Source organism: Clarias gariepinus, chromosome 12 (genome assembly GCF_024256425.1).
Source record: "Clarias gariepinus isolate MV-2021 ecotype Netherlands chromosome 12, CGAR_prim_01v2, whole genome shotgun sequence".
Taxonomy (NCBI): domain Eukaryota; kingdom Metazoa; phylum Chordata; class Actinopteri; order Siluriformes; family Clariidae; genus Clarias; species Clarias gariepinus.
In genome coordinates, this window is record NC_071111.1 from 11,474,491 (window position 1) to 11,494,926 (window position 20,436).

At 39.5% G+C, this 20,436-nt stretch overlaps 2 protein-coding genes across 2 annotated transcripts; one reads left to right on the top strand and one right to left on the bottom strand.

Annotated features, from left to right (window-relative positions):
* Nucleotides 1-1,207: 1,207 nt before the first annotated feature.
* On the bottom strand, nucleotides 1,208-4,723 carry ccdc59 (coiled-coil domain containing 59). The gene is made up of 4 exons (XM_053508753.1): nucleotides 4,484-4,723; nucleotides 3,056-3,383; nucleotides 1,844-1,952; nucleotides 1,208-1,732 (listed from the first exon to the last, which is right to left on the bottom strand). Exons 1-4 carry the CDS (start codon nucleotides 4,635-4,637, stop codon nucleotides 1,568-1,570), a joined length of 756 nt encoding a protein of 251 aa, XP_053364728.1. The 5' UTR covers nucleotides 4,638-4,723; the 3' UTR covers nucleotides 1,208-1,567.
* A 155-nt stretch (nucleotides 4,724-4,878) lies between these two features.
* On the top strand, nucleotides 4,879-19,030 carry mettl25 (methyltransferase like 25). Its single transcript, XM_053508139.1, has 12 exons — nucleotides 4,879-5,193; nucleotides 5,688-5,846; nucleotides 5,922-6,040; nucleotides 7,149-7,820; nucleotides 8,051-8,198; nucleotides 10,249-10,343; nucleotides 10,470-10,499; nucleotides 10,698-10,771; nucleotides 11,148-11,241; nucleotides 13,285-13,359; nucleotides 18,434-18,505; nucleotides 18,721-19,030. The coding sequence occupies exons 1-12, from the start codon at nucleotides 4,989-4,991 to the stop codon at nucleotides 18,814-18,816; spliced, it is 1,839 nt and encodes a 612-aa protein (XP_053364114.1). The 5' UTR covers nucleotides 4,879-4,988; the 3' UTR covers nucleotides 18,817-19,030.
* The last annotated feature ends 1,406 nt before the right edge of the window (nucleotides 19,031-20,436 follow it).

The window sequence follows — 20,436 nt, forward strand, 5'->3', positions numbered from 1 at the left end:
GGCGCGTAACTAGTCCCTTACCCTTTGAATCAGGTGTCAAATCGTGCGGCTTATTCAGGAATGGGGTGCTATAACTTTTCTAAGGGGTGGGCGGCACAAAAAGTGCCATAGACTTAACATTGAGACCGACATCAGCTATGACATTAGCTAAGTCCCATAGACATGACACTGAGACCAACATCAGCAATGTCTATGATGCCATGGCAAGCACCACTCACATTTTCTTCAGAAAATGTACCTCTAGTTTCTCTATATAATCCACTGCTACACTAATGCACTTATCCCAGTGTTTCACTAGTGCTTGGATACCATCAATGCAGAAACTTCACGTCTGAAATGCTGGCCTCCAAGGACCCCCTTTAATGGCCCAACCATGTGGAAACATCTTTTTGTGATTGTGATTTTATGATTGTGTGTACAGTTCCCACAGACAAATACATCTTTTCTGCAGGTTGGAGCTGAATGTTTACAGGAACGACTGCAGTGGGCTTCGTGCCACTCTGACCAGGTTCATCATTTAAATATTTTACTTAATCTAAAGAGTCACTGTATTGTGCTTTAATTCTAATTATTTTTACACCTTTAATCATAAGGAAATTACATCACAAGTCCTAGTCTGACTTGAACATCCGTTGTAAACACGTTGAAATGTTAACCCAAACTCTTTCAGTACATTCATAGCATTATATATAAGATTATCAAGCTTTTTTTTCCCCAGAAAAAAATATTGAGAACACTAAAAATTTGCGTTTGTCCTTCATGGCCACACAAAGTACCCTTGTTAAATCATACAAAAAAATATCCCCTTGAAGACTGGTATCAGAACCCAAACTTATCCAAAGTACCATAAACAAAGTGCCTTTTTTTTAAACACTATAGGATTTACCTGGTTTTAATTTACAAAAAGTTTACAGCAACATATTACATGGTGATTATTTTACAATTTAGCCTTATTCATCTATCCCATTATGGATTATGCAGGGTCCTTATGATAAACAGCAATTAAAATGAATTGCAGTAGAATAATGTATGTTTTCTCGAAATAAACTTCCGGTTTGGTTAATTTAATACTATAATAACACCAAAATTAGTCTAACAACTGAAAAAAAAAAAAAAAAAAAAAAAAAACTATAGCAAAAATGTATAGATAATCATATAAAATTAGCATTTTTTAAAAAGCATTGTATGTAAAGTATGTGTAAAGTGATTAAGTGGTAAAGTGTACTTTTATTTCAAAAAAGATAACTAGCTCCATTTACATTAAAGTTTTCTCTCATTAAATCCAAGATCATAAACTTAAAATAAACTACAAATAAAGGTTTCTGAAAAATTCAACAATCACACAGATCTACATTTTATCCCAAATGCATCGAGCAGTTCATAAACACCCAGGACATCTCCGTCTGCTGATTCATAATCATCACAGAGAGATTAATGTAGAAGTATACATTATTCAGTTCCAGTCTCTGTATAGTATAAACACATTTCCAGGTCTCTCTCTCTCTCTGCCTGCAAGACTCATAAATTACACTTTATGGCTTTAAATAGCAGGTTGCAGGAAATCTGGTTATTTTCTCTGAGCCTGGATTTTCTGAAGCAGCAGCTCCATCTGCAGATTCAGGTTGGGTTGACCCTTTTTCGTCTTCTTCTTCAGCATCTGATAAGTAGCCATTTTCTTTTCCTTGTACCTTTTCAGAGCCTCCTCTCTCTCTGCTTTGTCTTTCAAGTATTCCTAAATCAGAACACAAACGTTTGGTATGCATTTAAGTAAAAAGAGAATACTAAGTTATTATATTACATGGTTTAACAGAACCTTATAATATACAGTACAGTTTTTCCTAACCTCTCTTTTACGTTCTCGTTCCTCTTTTTTCCTTTTATATTCTTCCAACATCTTCTGGTTGGAAGACATTTTCTTCCATTTCTTTTTCCTGAGCTGGTCCTGATCAGAACTGTTGTTGAGACAATGCTTAGACATTGGCATGAAACATCACACGTTAATATAAGTAAATGACATCTTACAGGATTAACACCACAATCTCCCATGTTGATTGTTTTCAATAAATTCTACAAACACTCAAACTGGTATATGCCTAAGTAGCTCTTCTTATATTAAACAAACAATAAGACACTCAGTTTAAATACAAGTGCAGGTTTTGATCACTGATTATTCTTTTAAATTGCTAAAATTGGTTCATGAAATCTTACTACATTCTTGTTAGCTAATTAATACAACTTTGCATTGCAATGCTGAAAGTTTTTATATCATTTTACAATCAGCGCTCTGCAAATGTGCAAGTCAAAGAAATTATTAAGCATTCCTGCACTAATGTTATCGAGTCTGCTGTAACCAGCCATAACATTAATACATCAACACTGATTATCAATTATACACTAGTAAACAGGTGACACAATCGTGGGCACCCAACTGATACGTTCCATTTCCTACAGGAAAGCCAATGCAGCACGAATTGCAGCAAAAAGGCAATGCTGGCCACAATAGAAAACATCTAGTGCACCACAGCCTGCCATGCCCAGAAAGTCCAGAGCACAATGGCAAAGACCTGGCTTGATCTCCAACTGATGAAGCACCAATGACATGCTGCAAACAAACAAGTCCAAAACACTGAAGCCCCACCCTATAAACCCCACCCAAAGGGTCTGCTGCTAACACTCTAGTGCCAGACACTGTAGCATACCTCCCAGAGGTCCTGTGTAATCATGCCCAGAGGGGACAGAGCTACCCAGGCAGCAGAAGGGGAATCTACACCATACTGGAAATAACGTTTTTTGTAAAGTTATGGTTAATTAGTGTATATTTACTGTAATGAACAGTCTAGATGATTAAGGTAAAAACAACCCAAAATGGGTTAAACGCTTTATTCACTTCTGCTCTGATGCTTTTAACAGAAAATTGCAGATTTCAACTTGCTCCCATATTACAGTCATCATTAAACTGTTACAGCTAAACCTTAAATCTTTGGCACATCTGGATAATTTGTGCACAGTGAATACAGTCACCGGTTCTGGTGAACCTGTATGACTAATTACAAACCTCTCAGTCTGTGACGTCTGTGGTCCTTCATTCAGTGAAGCACCTGATTCAGGGATTCCTGTCTCAGAAGTCCTTTTGACAGAGCTGGACAAGTCAGACTCATCGTTTAAACCTTCATCAACACATCTTCCTTGCTTCCTGCGATCCTTGTTCATTTGCTCTTCTTTGTTCAGTCTCTCCTGTTCGGCCTGGTAGAGGTGCCTCAGGTGCTCGGGGTATTCTTCTTCTAGATTCGGCTTGGAATCCTTCATTCTCCATTTCTCCTTTCGCAGTAGTTTCTTGTATTCTTGTTGTACTTTTTGCTTCCTCTGGAAGGCAAAGCCCTTACCTACAGACAGATAGCATTCTTAAACATCTGACATGATGCAAACAAAATACAGAAATACAGCATAGAGTAAAACTATTTATTTTACAGGGTTTTTAAAATGCTTGCTAATTAATGATAATTATCAAGAAAACAAGATAATGTACATAACAAATGACATTGACAAAAGTGAATAATAATGATGATTAATTTATTTATTTAATATAATAATGACATAAGCTTAAATGTTTACTACTTTGATGATGTAATATGCATATTCTTGTATATTAGTAGTAGAAATATTGACATGTCATACACTGGCTTCTTCAAATAACATCTGGAAATAAAGTGGCTCAAAAACAATTTAGACATCCAAATATTTTTCAGCTGATTTTTCACCAGTAAGTCACATTTTTGATAGTGCTCTTTTTGCTGTATACAGTACATCAACATTACATTTATGATGATGATGATAGTTTTTCGACTGCTCCTGTCGAGGGGTCGCCACAGCAGACACAACTTGGAACAGGTTTTACGCCAGATGCCATTCCTGACACAACCCTGCCATTTTATCTAGACTTGGAACCGGCACTGCATCTAGTGGCTGGGGTTTGGGCACTGGGTGGGAATCAAACCTGAGAAAGACCTACCAACTGTGCCACAAGTTCATTTTACATTATAATTTTGATAATCCACTTATATCGGCTCCATGTTCGCAAACATCCACACACAGACAGACCAAAGGCAGAACTGAACCTGGAGAAGACCTGATAACAGCTCAGGTCCACTTATTTTCCCAATAATTTAAATCTGAATTAAATCACTAAATTGTTTTTTTTTTTTTGGTTGCATTAAGCACAAACAAAGCAAATTATATATATATAAGTATATATATATATATATATATATATATATATATAAGTATATATATACTAGATTTTGTATATACTTTGAATATATATATATATATAAAAGTAAAACCAATATATATATATATATATATATATATATATATATATATATATATATATATAAGTAAAACCAAAATCTAGCACTAAAAAAAAAATCTGAAAAATATAATACAACTGAAAGAACATGATGTATAATAAACACTGCTGTCTTACCTTCTTGTAAACTTCCCTGGAAAATCTTGTTCCCTTGATTCCATGCTTTTTTCTTTTTATTAACAGCTGACGGATGACCATCTGCACGATATATTTTCGTGTTTTTGCCTTTAAATGAAGGTTTGCCTTTAAAATGTGGATTTACAGGCGCCATTTCAAAACAGTCAAAATCACTTAGAACCAAAGCAGACACACAAACCTAGCCATGCCACATGAGGACCGTCGCATAGTTATGACGTAAGCGAGGCCAGCAGACAATATTAATCAAACGCGAACGCAAACACTGCACTTCTTTTAAAGATAGTACTTTACGTTTTAGTATGGTAACCAATTCAATTTCACAACGTAAACATATATGCTCTCAAATAATTACAAAAAAAGAATACTGCCTTAAGTAACGCAACTTTATGTGCATGCAACTAGCACTGCCTGTGAGAGTGTAAACGTCATATTTGTGCTGCGAGTATTACATGCCGGAAACAGCTCCGGCGTATTTCGGAACATTATGGCTTTTTCTAACATCTCTATTGACGAGGTAAAGGAAAAGATAGACGAGGTCCGTCGTTTTCTTTCCGTCTCATTACGGATCGCGAACGCGCACACTGTAGATTTCTACACGTGCGATGTGTGGCGCGCGTTCATAGTTCTGGATCCTGAGGAGGTTTTAACTGTGGTGAATTCCACTCGGGACCGCACGGGGGCGCCAGAAGGCAAGTACAAGTGTACACCACATCAAACTGATCTCATCATTAAAATCATCACAGACAGTCCCAATAGTCATGATTCAACTCTTCAGCTCATTGACAGTATTTTCTGAGTTTAGAAGATGTTAGATTGGAAAAAAAACTGGAATTTGCTGAACAAGGTTCTCTAACTCTACAACAAAAGATAAAACACAGAGGACTGCTATCCATGAACGTTATGATCTTGCATGACGATTCACGTCCGCACACTTCTGCCCACACTGTTTTGACATTGAGGTGTTAAAAGGATCCTCCCTATAATCTTGATCTCGTTCCATCAGACAGCAAGATGCCCCAGGCTAGATTAAACATCCCCAAAATACCCCCTAAAATAATTTGTTGCTGTTGAAACAGGGTAGCAGCTCTGTCAGTGGTTATAGAGTTGTGATACACCTTACCATGTGTCACTCTAATATGTTTTCTGTCTAAGGTGGTTATTTGTTCCTATTTTTATTTTAAAGTGAACACTACGTATGGGTTCTGCGACATCAGTAAGAAGCTAGTGGACGTGTCGGCCTTGCTGACGGCAGCTGAAGCACACTCTCTGCCAGGCCTGGGAGTCTGTGAGCAGCGGCAGACGCTGATAGACACGCTGAGAGTGATGGGCGGAGACACCCAAGGTTAGTGTGCTTATGAAATTTCATCAGAAATGTTAGTTTGTGATTGTACTTATATATATACTGGAGGCATTTCAGATGGGGTCGCAGATGGACCTCTGCTGCCTGATGAATTCATGAACTCTAAGAAGGCTCATGAGGTGCCAGCTATGGCTGAAGTGGTGGCTGCTTTATCCAGATGCTGCAAAGTCAAACAGGTAAGAACGATCTCATGCTCAGGACCAGTCATTGGATTTGTGGTTGGTGTCAAGATGCTTGTTTAGAATTTTAGAGTCATGAGTTTGTTTGCACCATGGAGGCCAGGGCATTTGGGCATTGGGCTTTATATTTTGTTTGAATAATTTTTATATCAATGTTTTTCAAGCCGTTGAACGAATCATCAGAGTTTTCATTATTTCTTATTGCTCTGAGACAAAATGGCGTCCATGATTCCCCTATGATTTAAAGGTGCAGAGACAACAGTTAGATTTGTTTCCTTAAGCACGGTTACGGTTTTGTGTTAGGAAAGGGGACCGTGGTTTAATCAAGTCGATTGGTTTGTTTTATATTGTATATTCAGGTCAAAGGCGTACAAGACTCACTTTGTCAGACTTAAAAAACGTACACCCGGAAAGGAACTCGTTCTTAAGTCGGGGACTACCTGTAATTTATTCTTTCTAAAAACAAAGTTAGGCTTATAATAGTAAAAGCACTGTCATCTCAGACCTCCAGGGTTGGTGGTTCAAATTCCATCCCCGATCTGTGCTTGTGAGTTTGCATGTTCTCCCTGTGCTTGGTGGGGTTCCCTTTAAATACACTGGTTTTCTTTTATAGTTCAATGACATGCATGTAGATTGATTGGCATGTCCAAATTGCTGGTGATGATTGTTATACCACCCTACACCGGATGAGATGATGGATGGTTGGAACAGCAAAGTTGCTGACATTTAAGGTTTAAACCATGGCATTTGAATTGTTTTTGCAAAACCTTTGCTACAATCGGATATATAACAAACCTACACCTTTTTTCTTCTAAAACAGGAGCCAGAACAAACAGGAATAAAATTCACAGGAAATGAAAATAATGCAACAAAGAGAAAAAGTGATAATAAAAAATAAAAAAAATTATGTATATATATATATATATATATATATATATATATATATAGTAGTTGAGGTATACCTATGATGAAAATTACAGGCCTCTCTCATCTTTTTAAGTGGGAGAACTTGCACAATTGGTGACTGACTAAATACTTTTTTGCCCCACTGTATCTCTTATTTCATCTTTTCTCATCTCTCTCTCTCTCTCTCTCTCTCTTTCAGGTTATAGACGTGGGCTCGGGTAAAGGTTACCTTTGCTCTTTCCTGTCCCTGCAGTACAGCCTGCAAGTGTTTGGCATTGACTGTTCCAGCACAAACACGCGTGGTGCTAAAGAGAGAAACAGGAAACTGAAGAGGTTTTCCAGAGCCTACCAAAAACACAGCCAAGCCAGCCCTAACCAGGAAGTTCCAAATAAAGAAACGAGAGACAGGAAAGAAGATGTCGATGAACGACAAGAGAGGATGCAAAGCCATCAGATAATCAGACCTTCTCAAGAGCGGGAAGAAGAGAATAATGTGAATGAAAGTGAAACAAAAAATCATGTCACAGTAGGCAGAAGTAATGACATAGATGAAATGCAGTGCTCTACTTCACCAGATCTACGCATGGATTCTCTCTCGGCTCTGAGCATCCCTAGAGAATTAGAATCAGCCAGTGCTGATTTAGAGGACCCCTTTTTTACAGTGTTGGCACCTGATATCGTGGAGCGAGCCTCCCCTCGGGTTCCCCCTAATCAGTTAAGCGAAGAGGAGAGAGAGAGGAGGAAGAGAGAGAACCTTGAAAGGAAGGCGCGCGAGGGAAAAGGCATCAGTGACACCAAAAACCTGTACTCGCCTCTGACGTCTTATGTTACGGCCGAAACAGAGCTTAGGACACTTATTACAGAGCTGGAGGTGAGGGGTGAGAAATACCAAACTACACGATTTGCACAAAAATGTGCACCTGGTATTTTTTTCATTCCTTTGAGGTGCTATAACAATAAGCTACCCCATAGTTATTCTAATCATGATTATTGCATGGTTTACGGGAACTCAAGCTCTGGAATGATTGATCGAGGTGCGTGAGCTATGCTGGGAACTGACAAATACTCTGAATTCCTCTCTCCCTGTCTCCCTGTTTCCAGAATGCAGTCTTGGTGGGCTTGCATACCTGTGGAGATCTGGCTCCCAGCACACTGCGCATGTTCAGGGCCAAACAGGAGCTTCAGGCCGTGTGCAGTGTGGGCTGTTGCTACCACCTGCTGTCTGAGGAGTTTGATGAAGATGCACAGGGTAAGTGTACTTTCACCTACTGGTCACATACAGAGAGTCGATTCCAATCATGCGGCATTGCGGTTACTGTACCGCAGGAGCCGAGTGGATGCAATCCAGCGCCAGGCATCATGACCAGCTCCGTGATTTATAATATGTAATTATGTTGAAATGCCTGATGCAGGGTTGAGCAATTCATATTTTTTACTAATTAACCAACATAGATTGTCTTTGCAGACAAATAAAATTGTTTCGAAGGGCTGTCTACGAGGCACTCATGCTTTATTAATTACACTAGGGAAATATAAGTAGTTGAGTTGACTCAGTAGTCGAGTTCTCATTGGGCGTATAGACATTACACATTATAATAACATGGGGATAAGGACATAGACTACAAGGCTCACTATCCAAGCATCCATCTGTCAGGTTGTACGTTACTAAATGGAGCTCTCTCAGTAAAAGCAGGCCCTTACACTGCACTGAGAGAAATCCTGGCATTAGCAGCTCTGTCTCTACCCGCACTACTTACCTCCAATCCGAGCACAGCTTTGGAAGAGCCAACAACAACAAAGAGAGCGAAAACAGAATTAATGAGACCAGTGCTATGATGTTCAGGTCACATTCCTTCTTCTATTCAGTTGTTCTAAAGTTTAACAAGGTTCATGAATGTGTAAAGAAAAAGTTGTATGAAAATTCTGTCTATATAGATATGGGTATATGTGCACACACATGGGTTACAACCAATGTCCATTTAGTGAGACCCTCTATGAGACATCCCATGACAGGCTCCATGAGACATGAACACTGTTTTTCATAGCAGTATTATCAGGGTTCCAACCAATGTCCATTTAGTGAGACCCTCTATGAGACATCCTATGACAGGCTCCATGAGACATGGACAATACTTTTTATAGCAGTAGTTTCAGGGTTACAACCAATGTCCATTTACTGAGACCCTCTATGAGACATCCCATGAGAGGCTTCATGAGACATGGACATTGCTTTACATAGCAGAAGTCTCAGGGCTCCAACCAATGTCCATTTAGTCGGACCTTCTATGAGACCTCCCATGAGAGGCTTCATAACACATGGACACTGTTTTTCATAGCAGCAGTCTCAGGGTTACAATCAATGTCTGTTTAATGGGACCTCCTATGAGACATCTCATGAGAGGGTCCATGAGACATGGACACTGTTTTTTATAGCAGCAGTCTCAGGGTTACAACCAATGTCCATTTAATGAGACATCCTATGGATGGTCATGCACTAAGGGTCTCATAGATTGACACATAGACCATACCATGGACTGTTACACTGTGTCTCATGAAGCATCTGATGGAGATTTCTTGAAGAGAATTATTACTGGTGATGAGACATGGATTCATCACTACAAGCCTGACAGAGTATGACCAAGACCAAGAAGACGACCAAAGTGTAGTGAAAATCGAGGAGATTTTGTTAATATATTTGTCTTTTCTAAAAGTTTAAATACAAAAAGGTAAAAACTAAAATAAATTCTACAGCCAGAGTGGGGATTAAAAAGAAACGTCCCTTTTTCAGGACTGTGTATTTCGACAATAATGTTGTAAAAATCCGAATAACTTTACAGATCTTCATTGTAAAGGGTTTAAACAATGTTTTCCATGCATGTTCAATTAACCATAATCAATTAATTAACATGCACCTGTGGAATGGTCCTTAAGACCTTAACAGCTTACAGAAAGTAGGCATTTAAGGTCCCAGTTCTAAAAACGCAGGACACTAAAGAGACTTGTCTACCGACTGTGAAAAACACCCGAAGAAAGATGCCCAGGGTCCCTGCTCATCTGCGTGAACGTGCATTAGGCATGCTGCAGGGAGGCATGAGGACTGCTGATGTGGCTAGGGCAATAAATTACCATGTCCACACTGTGAGACGCCTAAGACAAGTCAAGACAAGGCAAGACAAATACATAAAGTCAACTCCCAAAGTGTGGATAATTTTTGATATGGGAACAAGTTTTACTTATACAGTTTAATATTTTTTATTCTGCATTGTCTGTTTTCTGTTCCATGAATTGCTCTCGACTAGAGTGCGACAGTGGTGTGTATGGATTTCCCATGAGCCAGTATCTACGGGAGCAGGCGTGCTTCTGCGGGCGGAACGCCAGGATGTCTGCATGTCTTGTAAGTTTGAAAAAGAAAACAGTTGGCTTTAAGTATGACTGCTTCACTGATAGGACTGAATTAATCCCGAATTGCTTTCAATGCTATAATACGTTTGTACATCAGGTATTCTTATTTTATTTATAGGCTCTCGAGCGGGTAACAGTTGGAGGAGGGGTAAGTAACTCATTATTAAGTCTCCATTAAGCAAATGAGGAGCAATTTTATGTGATGGTAAAAGAAGAACATGCTGAATACCAGTCCTTCTCTTACAATGGAGTGAAAGGTTATGAATATTCATCAGTTTTTAGTGCTTTTGTATAATAAAAAACTAAAAAATATTTTCCAACTGCCGTGTTCACTTCTTTTTTTCAGCTTCCTATGGAATCACTCTTCTATCGGGCTGTTTTTCACGTTATTTTACAGGAACACTATGATGCCCATAAGAGGTACATATAGCACAGGCTTATGCATAAATGTCTTCTTCTTTTCTGGGTCCACAATTGAATAATTAAGAAAGCACCAGGACTTACAGGATTCAATGTAAGAAAGTGTGTACAGTTATTTTATCACAGGATAAGGTTGTCCTAAAACCTTACCCGGAGAGACTAAGGTGTTACATTTCCAGAACAATGACTTAAGTGTAACAATTTCATTGGAATAAAACTTGCTGCATCACTACAGAATTGAACTGCTGTGATGTGATCACGTGTACGTGTATCGACAGATTTGACCATGGCTTAGCCAATGAGATTAAACACCCGAATTTCTCCATTTTATAAAGTGATGTTTGCAGCATCGTTCTGATGGCTTTCTTGTTGGCAGTGAGAAGCGAGTGGGGAACCTTTATTCCAAAACATCCTCATTTGTGGACTATGTGAGGAGAGCTCTCAGGAAACTAGAACTGGATGAAACAAAGGTCAGATTCAGAGCCACATTATGTTTTTTTTAAACGAGGGGTGTTCAGGTCAAACCGGGACTTGTGATGAAATTTCTTGTAAATGACAGCATAAAACTGATTGACATTTACAGACCTTAAGCACATTACAGTGATAAGACTTGGCTGTAGTAGAACATTTGAACGGTGCCAACGTTTTAAAGAAGCCGTTTTTTCGTGAATATTCTCAGCTGAAGCGGATTGGAGCCCACTGCAGTAGTTCCCACAAACGTTTTTTAGGTGGAACGCCTCAAATTGGTGGATAACTTGTCTCCAACATGTGGAAGAGACACATCTGTCTGTGGGACACAATCATTCCCAAGCACCACTTGCACACTCTGTTGGTAGTTATTGTCAAAAACAATCTTGACCTTTAAACGACGACTTCAGTACTTGGGTAACAAGTACAGTGTTTGACTAATGGCAGTTAGTGACCTACAGTAGTAACCCATTGTAAGGATCTATCCATTGATGAAAACCTTAGCATTTTGGAAGTCACTCTAGGAAATAAGAGTGTCTGCCAAATGCCTAAATGTAAATGTGACCTCACTCCAAGCCAATTCTACATGACTGGGCCATTTAAGCAGTTCCTGGGTGGCCAGCGTTTTATGGCTCTGGTGTACTAAGAAAACTTTTCACCTTGATGGTATCCAAGCACTAGTGAGATGCTAGGATAAGTGCATTAGTGTACCAGGGGATTATATAGAGATTTTTTTTTTCGTGCATACCTGTGTTCTGTCATTCTGCACACTCAAAAGTCCCGGTTTGACTTGAACACACATTTTATTTTCCTTTGATGTCAGATCAGTGTTATAATTCTGCTGCTTTTTGTCAGATTATCTGGGTTATATGATTTTTTTAACCTGAACATATTAATTTCGATTTACTGAAAGATGACAGTTACACTGAAGTGAATTTTTCACGCTCATGACAAGGCATAATGTACGTATATAACACCACAACACAGAACAAGGATGTTGTTTCAATGTAACAAGACGTTCTAGAAGTGATGAGGGACAGTGACATTTGAAATGTATTTCCCAAGTCCAGTCTGCTCCCGTAATTAAATTTTTGGTGCCGTCGCTGCAGACAGCCGCGTCTCACATAGATAGGTTGTTGAAAATGGATGCAGGATTTTTATTGCTTCTGTGGCGATTTCAGGATATTCCATTTTGATATTTCCATTTTAATCCAAAATGTCAGCACAGTTGACGTTGCTTTAAACCCACTTTTAATGGCACATACAGTATGTTATACAAAGCGGGCTTGCAGAATGCGAATCACATGTTGCGATGTGCTGATGCCAGCGAATGGGAGATGAAATTCCTTCCTTTAAATCATTTAACTTTTTATATTTAGAAGTATGCCAGCTTGATAGGAAGCAGGGTCAGTCATGATGGAGCATCCATGCAGCAGATTAGTTTAAGGGATTTAGTGGCAGCTTGGCAGTGTTGAGGCTTGAACCCCGAAGCTTTAACTGTTGAGCAACAAAGGGAAGTTTTAAGTTTCGTTTCAATTCAAACCTAATTGTCAGAACTACAAACGAGAACTACAACTCCCAATAGCAACGCTCTGGCTCACCTTAGTACTAGCACACCTGAGACTAATTACAGGACACAGATCAAAAGGACTTGCGTACTTCCAGTCCTCGTGAAGTATAGCCTTCTGAATTTTGACTGCTCTTTCAGATTTTGATCTTGTTTTTGTTCCCACGTTTACGAGTTTAGCCTGTCCCAGTTCATGCCCGTTGTACATCGCCCGACCCTTGCCTGTTTACTGGACTTAAGAGTTAGATTATCCTTGCCGGTTTTGATTGTCGTGTTTTTGAATTTATTTGCAAATAAACCATCTCATCTGCACTTGTGTTCTCCATGTCTGGAATATTGCAATGAGTGGTAACCTTTCAATAGGTTCAATAGTATAAGACTAGTAGGTGCTAGTTGGTTTAGTAATACAATAAAGCCATTTTTCTGAGTTATTTTTACAACATTTTACTAAATTGTTCTCTCTTTTCCTCTTTATCAGCTCTCAGACAGTGTGATTCAGAGTTACCATGACCGGTATATCTCTAGGATGAATGAGATGGTGGCATTCAACATGGTAAGCTTCACGTTTAATGGATCATAAAACATCTGAACTGTATCTAAGATGGTTTGGTGGAAATTTTTATATTAGCTTTGACACACACGTTTGCAGTCTGGTCCAAAAATCTAAAAAAAAAAAAAAAAAAGGAAAAAACAGCTTTTAGAATTTTGGAAACCAAGAAAGTAAAATTTCAACCTCTTGCATTTAATATTTAAAGCTCTGCCAGGTCTTTGTTCAAATGTAAGCAAATGTTTGATCATTATTTTGTACAAAAAGGACTAATTTTCGTGTGCTGAGTGAAGTGGTGTATAAACAGAAGAATCATCACTAGTGGTCTCAGACATTTGGATCCCGCTGTAGATAATTTAAAACAAAACAGAAATTATAATACACGTATTGTGTGTTAATAATAAGTGTATTTGTTCTGGACAGGACTTTACTGTGAATTGTGAATAAAAGGCATTTATTAAAACATGGAGTCAGACCCAGATGCTAGTCTACATGTCTGAATATATAAGGGAAAAAAACAGCAAGATAGAAAAGTCAGGTTTCATTTCAGGGTGTTCTGTAGTATTGTATAAAGACAGAACGAGATATCTGTTATGTCAGTGTAGGATCTTTCTGATAACGATAAACAATTTTCATAAAATAAAAATCTCAGTATATATTAACTGATACTTTACTACAAAATATTTTCATATAATATTTAATAGTGGTATAGTGGTAGGTGTCATGAACGGGGTGTTGTGGCAGGTGTTGAACGCCATGGGCGGAAGGAGCAGGCATAGAGGCAGAGGGGTGGTGTAACCCAAAAGAGTCTTTTTAATAATAGTTAAACACAAAGTATAAATAAAGACACAAACAAAGGAACAAACAAACTCAAACAATACTTAACTTTGTGCTAACAGGGGCTCTCTGGCAAGACACAGACTGGGGAACAGACACACGCCCTGTGGCAAGACACAGACTGGGGAACAGACACACGCCCTGTGGCGAGACACAGGCAGAGGGAGACACGTAACACGCCCTGTGGCGAGACACAGGCAGAGGGAGACACGTAACACGCCCTGTGGCGAGACACAGGCAGAGGGAGACACGTAACACGCCCTGTGGCGAGACACAGGCAGAGGGAGACACGTAACACGCCCTGTGGCGAGACACAGGCAGGGGGAGACACGTAACACGCCCTGTGGCGAGACACAGGCAGGGGGAGACACGTAACACGCCCTGTGGCGAGACACAGGCAGGGGGAGACACGTAACACGCCCTGTGGCGAGACACAGGCAGGGGGAGACACGTAACACGTCCTGTGGCGAGACACAGGCAGGGGGAGACACGTAACACGTCCTGTGGCGAGACACAGGCAGAGAGAGACATGTAACACGTCCTGTGGCGAGACACAGGCAGGGGGACAAACACATAACAGGACACAAACTATGCGTGGAGCTGAAACTGGACACTAGAGAGAGAGACACTAGAGAGGAGGGAGACACTAGAGAGGAGGGAGACACGTAGAGACGAGAGACCAAGAGAGGGACGGGACGAGGGCTAAAGACATGGCAATCAGCTAGGCATGGCTTTTAGCTAAACATGGCTAAGCAGTGCTTAACCATGGCAGTTAGCTACACATACACCTAGCTAAGCATGTCTTTAGCCCCAACATGCACTAAGCTACACTTACCTAATAGCTTAACACACACTAGGGAATGGGGGCACAGAAACACAGACAGAGGATACCCAGTGGCCAGGCGAGGCAGCCCTCCAAGACTAAGCGAGGCGGCACTAACAAGCTAGTCGGTACTCCAAAGCTAGGAGGGGCAGCACTCTGAAGCTAGGCGCACTGGGACACTAGGGGGAGAGGAAACACAGGAGGACAGGACTGAGTCAGCTCCACTAACACAGACACACACAAGATACACAGAAACATTGCCAATAAGAGAGCCCAAGTCAACACAACTAAAATCAAAGTACAAATAACAAAACAGAACAGAACAAAATGCCCACACAAATGACAGTGGTGTTACCAAAAAATGCTCGACCCAGTTTCCCAGTCTAAACAGCTATTTAAAGATTGATTGATGGCTACCTCGGTTCAGGTGTGCACTCGCATCACCTGACCGAGTTGCCTGCTGGGAAACTGAGTCAGCCAACAAAAACTACAAAATAAAAACAGTGCCCTCTAGTGGTGGACCCTTACAGTAGGCACATTTAAATTTGTATCGTTAGGTACAGAGTGTTCGATTAGGTGCGTGTTGTGATCCAAGTTATTACAAAGTACTTTTAACTATACTATAAACATGATTAGTTCATTTAAATTAACGTTTTAATGCAATGTTCAAAATAGTGTAGTGGTATTGTATGAGGACGTCTGGAGTGGCAGAGAAATATGTTTGAGTGGTGCAGGACATGTATGAGCGCCATATGACAGTGGTGTGATGTGTGTGACAGAAGAGTTCAAGTTGCAGGTGGGTATGCATCAAGGATCAGCTCTAAGCCCTTTCTTGTTTGCTTTGGTGATGAACCGGATGACCCATGAGGTTAGACAGGAGTCTCTGTGGACTATGATGATCGCAGACGACATTGTGCTTTGTAGCGAGAGCAGGGAACAGGTGAATGAAAATCTAGAGAGGAGGAGGTACACTCTGGAAAGCAGAGGAATGAAGTTTAGCCTATAGCAGAACAGAATACATGTGTGTGAATGAGAAGGACCCAAGTGGAACAGTTCACCTTCTTTATTTCTGCTCCCTGTAGCCTCAGAGTGTGGAAAAGAGGTGAAGAGGCGGTTAAAATAAGTTTGTCAGAGGGACAACCCATGTTAGATGTTTTGGAGACAAAGTCAGAGAGTTTGGACATGTTCAGAGGAAAGATTGTGGATATATCGGTAGAAGGATGCTGAGGTTGGAACTTCCAGGCAGAAAGTCTAGAGGAAGACCAAAGAGGAGATTTATGGATGTAGTGAAAGAGGACATGAAGTGGTGCAAGAGAAGTTTAGATGGAGGCAGATGATACACTGTGGTGACCTTATGAAAGAGAGTGGTTGTGATGTAGTGGTTAGCACTGTCACATTGCACCTCCGGGTTCGATTCCCGGCCAGGCCCAATTCCCATCTCTGTGTGCATGGAGTTTGCATGTTTCCTCCGCCAGTCCAAAGACATGTAGGTTAGGTTAATTAGTGTTCCCAAATTGCCCATAGTGTGTGAATAAGTGTGTGTGTGCCCTGCGATGGATTGGCACCCTGTCCGGGGTGTACCCTCCCTCATTCCCCAAATCTTCTGGGATATGCTCCAGGCCCCCACGACCCTGAATACAAGATAAAGCGGTAATGACGATGAGTAAGTGAGTGACTTCATGAAAGACAACACAGAAAAAGTTTTGCACTATTTGCTATCTATAGTGCTTTTTAACAATTTAGTACCCTGATACCTAGATATAGGGTTGTTTTTTTTCTCCTTTTTTTCCAGGTACTTTTTGTACCAGTTCATATGGTTGCAATTTTTATATTTGTAATAAAATTAAAAAAAAAAACACTTTACTGTACAAAAACGTGCTGAGGCATGACTTGAAAAATCAAGATACATACCAAATCAGGAGGTTTGTTTGAAGTACTGTTCTACTTCTAATATTGAATTTCTTAGCAATTTTAAACCTGGCCAAATTTGGCTTCATTTGGGGGAACCGGTACTTTTGGGCAGACATACACTTCTATTAATAAAAGTGTCATGAGTCATCTTTCCATAGAAATTATTGGAGTTTTCACTAAAATACAGGACATTCAATAACAGGATATGCAACGCCCGACCAAAAACTAATTTACGTTAATATTTTATTGAACCACCTTCAACTTCAATTAAGATACATATTCATCATGGCATTATTTTAACCTTATGTATAAACATCATATTTATTGGCATCTGGAGTAACATTAATGTTTGGCCAGAATCGTCGAGTATTGACAAGAGTTAATGTATGAAAATGAATCCTCATGCTCTCAGAACCTTTCATACTTTGAGCTTAATGGATCTGGGCATTGTTGTCCCTCTAGAAGAACAAATCCATTGGTGGGAGAACCTGGACAATAATACATTCAGGTCATCAGCTGATTTCATTTTATTGCCACATTAAGCAACCCCAGATTATAACTCTGCATCCAGAGTCTTGTAGAGTGGCCACTATGCATTATGGGTGTGTAAAGTAGCTTCAGAAACACATCGCTCTTGAATAGGGTTAGTCCGCACTCAACAGACCACATGGCCTTTTTTCATTGCTCCAGTCTAATCTTTATGCTCCCTAGCAAATTGTAGCCATTTTCCCCTGATTAGTCTCACTAACAAGTATCTTTCTTATTATTCTTTTTACACTGTGTGTGTGTGTGTGTGTGTGTGTGTGTGTGTGTGTGTGTATTTCCAATATGAAACATAGCTGTGATTTCAACAGTCATTTTTTCTTTGATTTGATTTTTTTTCTTTTATGATTTTTGGTATTTGAGTGGTCTCGGTCGTATAAGATTTTTTTTTCCCCCTGATCACATTTCAAGTTGATGGTTCAGCAATATCCTTCTAGCTTTTAATAATGCACTGGACCGTTCTTAACCCAATTGCAGTCATTTCTGCAATCTCCTCAGTTGTTTTCTTTGCTTGATGGCCAGTAATTTGACCCTTATGAACACAGTAATGTCTTTTCCACTATTACAGGATCCTACTTCTGACATGGTTGTTTAATAAATGAGAAGCTACTCACTGCATCAGCTAGTTTTATAAGAATTGTTGCCAGCTGAAACATATGAGGTAATTGTCCGATCGCAGGCTGTTAAGCATTTGCTTATTTAAATCCATCCAGCGAATAGGCCGGGCAGTGTACATTACCTGGAGTCACATCTACAGGTCACTGTGTACGCCTAGATAGAGGAATGACCAAATATACCAAATGATACCAAAAGATAACCCTGTCCAAATAGGATTTTTAAAAATTTACATTAGTATTTTATTTTAAAGGACATCTGTGTTTTCATCCTTTATACAAGACAAAAAAATAATCAACAAAAAGAAATATTAATGAAATAGTGTTTATTCAGTGTTGTGTTTTCTCTCAGTTAAAGGTGACTTTGGCTCCCTGTGTCGAAGGGCTTATCATGCTGGACCGTTTGTGCTACTTGAAGGAACAGGTAAGGAAGCCAGAGATACTGAAATCTGTTGGGTTTATATTAACAAAATAGCATACTTTATTCACCAGTACCTGAGTTGTGTTGTAATACACACAGCAGACAACATTAAATTTCATAGCTATTCATGACTGTATGATACAGCACTGCAGATATTTATAGAGTGTCCATGCAGCCTCTCTTAAATATTAATTTAATATTAAATAATGTTTTGACAGGAGAATATGTCTTCTGCCCTGGTGCAGCTGTTCAACCCACTCCTGTCCCCCAGATGTTATGCAGTTGTTGGAATAAAGGATCCTGGCATTCCATAAAGCCCAAATATGCTTTATCGTAAAAGAAATATGTTTTATTCTAGGACTCTTATTGTTTTTATATTTAAATTCTACATTCATGTGCTAATAGCTATTTCCATTATAAAAAGAGTGTCAAACTCATGGATTTGTATATTATTACATAATAACGATTTAATCATAAATACGTTCTGGTTTCTTCTTGTGTGATTAAAGTTTATTTATTCTAACCTAACCCAGAACATATGTCAGAATGAATTTAGATTTAAACATGGTCTGACACTAATTCACCTTGAGTGCAGGGTGAATGAAAGGAAACAGGATGTGGGCCATGTTAACACAAGCATGTGAAATTTTCCCAAAGCAGTTTTCACATATGTGAGATATTAATCCATATCAGATCACAGGCATACATATCTAATCTTTTCTTTGAAATCTAATCCAAAAAGATCTTTTGTGTTCCTGTTTGAATCACATTTACTCAGCGGATAGCTCAGCTAGATACAAGCCAAATGTGTTTATGAATACAAAAAAAAGAGAGGAGCTTTACTGAAACTATTAGTGGAGGGGTTATGGGAGTATGAGGAATCATTTTTACACAGTAATTGGTTTTGGTTGAAGAAATGTTTAGAGTATACAACTTCTGGCAATGCATGTTTTATGTCGTTCAACTGCCCCCGAATCAAGTTAGTTATTTTTTCACTTGTGTTTTAACAGCTATAAATGCATGTTTGCCTTAGTAGCCCTGTTTTTCCTGAAGATTTTTATGTGGCAAAAAACTACCCTACAGTGTTAGAAAGTGCTCATACTGGAGACACCTTCCAAATCAGGTATGCATGTATTTATCTAGTTACCCAATTAATATGTGCAAGTGATTCCTCATGCTCCCATAACTCGTCCTGTAACAGTTTCAGGAAAGCTAAATTTTATTTTATTTATTATTTTTTTTTAACTGTGTGATACGAGTCATTGCTTAAGTTGTTTTTCCTTTTGTCTAATTGTCTCACCTTTTGACTTGAACACCTTCAGAATTGATAAATAAACAATGAACCACAAGCTCTTATTTTAACATTTAAGACCCTAATCAGGATTTCACTCACTCACCTTCTATACCGCTTTATCCTGTATTCAGGGTCGCGGGGACTTGAAGCCTTTTCCGGGAGACTTGAGCTACAAGGCGGGTTACACCCTAGACCGGGTGCCAATACATCGCAGGGCACACAAACATACACACTCACGGCAATTTGGGAACGCCAATTAACCTAACCTACATAACTTTGAACTGTGGGAGAAAACCGGAGTACCCGGAGGAAACCCACCAAGCACGGGGAGAACATGCATACAGAGACGGGAATCGAACCCGGACCCTGGAGGTGCAAGGCGACAATTGTCATTTTCGCAAAGCGAAAAAAGATCAAAAGAAATCATGGAAGTTTGTATAAAATGCGAATGCGTTTTATTATTCAAATTGATCAGATAGTCCCTGATGAACAAGCCAAGGAAGAGTGGGAAGGAAAGACAGTCAGAGATGAAAATAGGAAGAATCCTTGAGAGGAACTAGGGAACCCATCTTCATTTGGGTGATAACGGATAGCAGGAATTGATCTGCAGTCATACTGTGTGTTAGGAGGCTGGAAGTTC

Bases quoted from the DNA above. Each gene is read 5' to 3' on its own strand.
- mettl25 (XM_053508139.1), top strand. From the start codon at position 4,989: ATGGCTTTTTCTAACATCTCTATTGACGAGGTAAAGGAAAAGATAGAC. The intron at 7,821-8,050 runs GTGAGGGGTGAG...CCCTGTTTCCAG, and splicing joins CACTTATTACAGAGCTGGAG to AATGCAGTCTTGGTGGGCTT. The intron at 10,344-10,469 runs GTAAGTTTGAAA...TTTTATTTATAG, and splicing joins CCAGGATGTCTGCATGTCTT to GCTCTCGAGCGGGTAACAGT.
- ccdc59 (XM_053508753.1), bottom strand. From the start codon at position 4,637: ATGGCGCCTGTAAATCCACATTTTAAAGGCAAACCTTCATTTAAAGGC. The intron at 3,384-4,483 runs GTAAGACAGCAG...ATCTGTCTGTAG, and splicing joins CCAGGGAAGTTTACAAGAAG to GTAAGGGCTTTGCCTTCCAG. The intron at 1,953-3,055 runs GTTTGTAATTAG...TCTCAACAACAG, and splicing joins CAGACGTCACAGACTGAGAG to TTCTGATCAGGACCAGCTCA.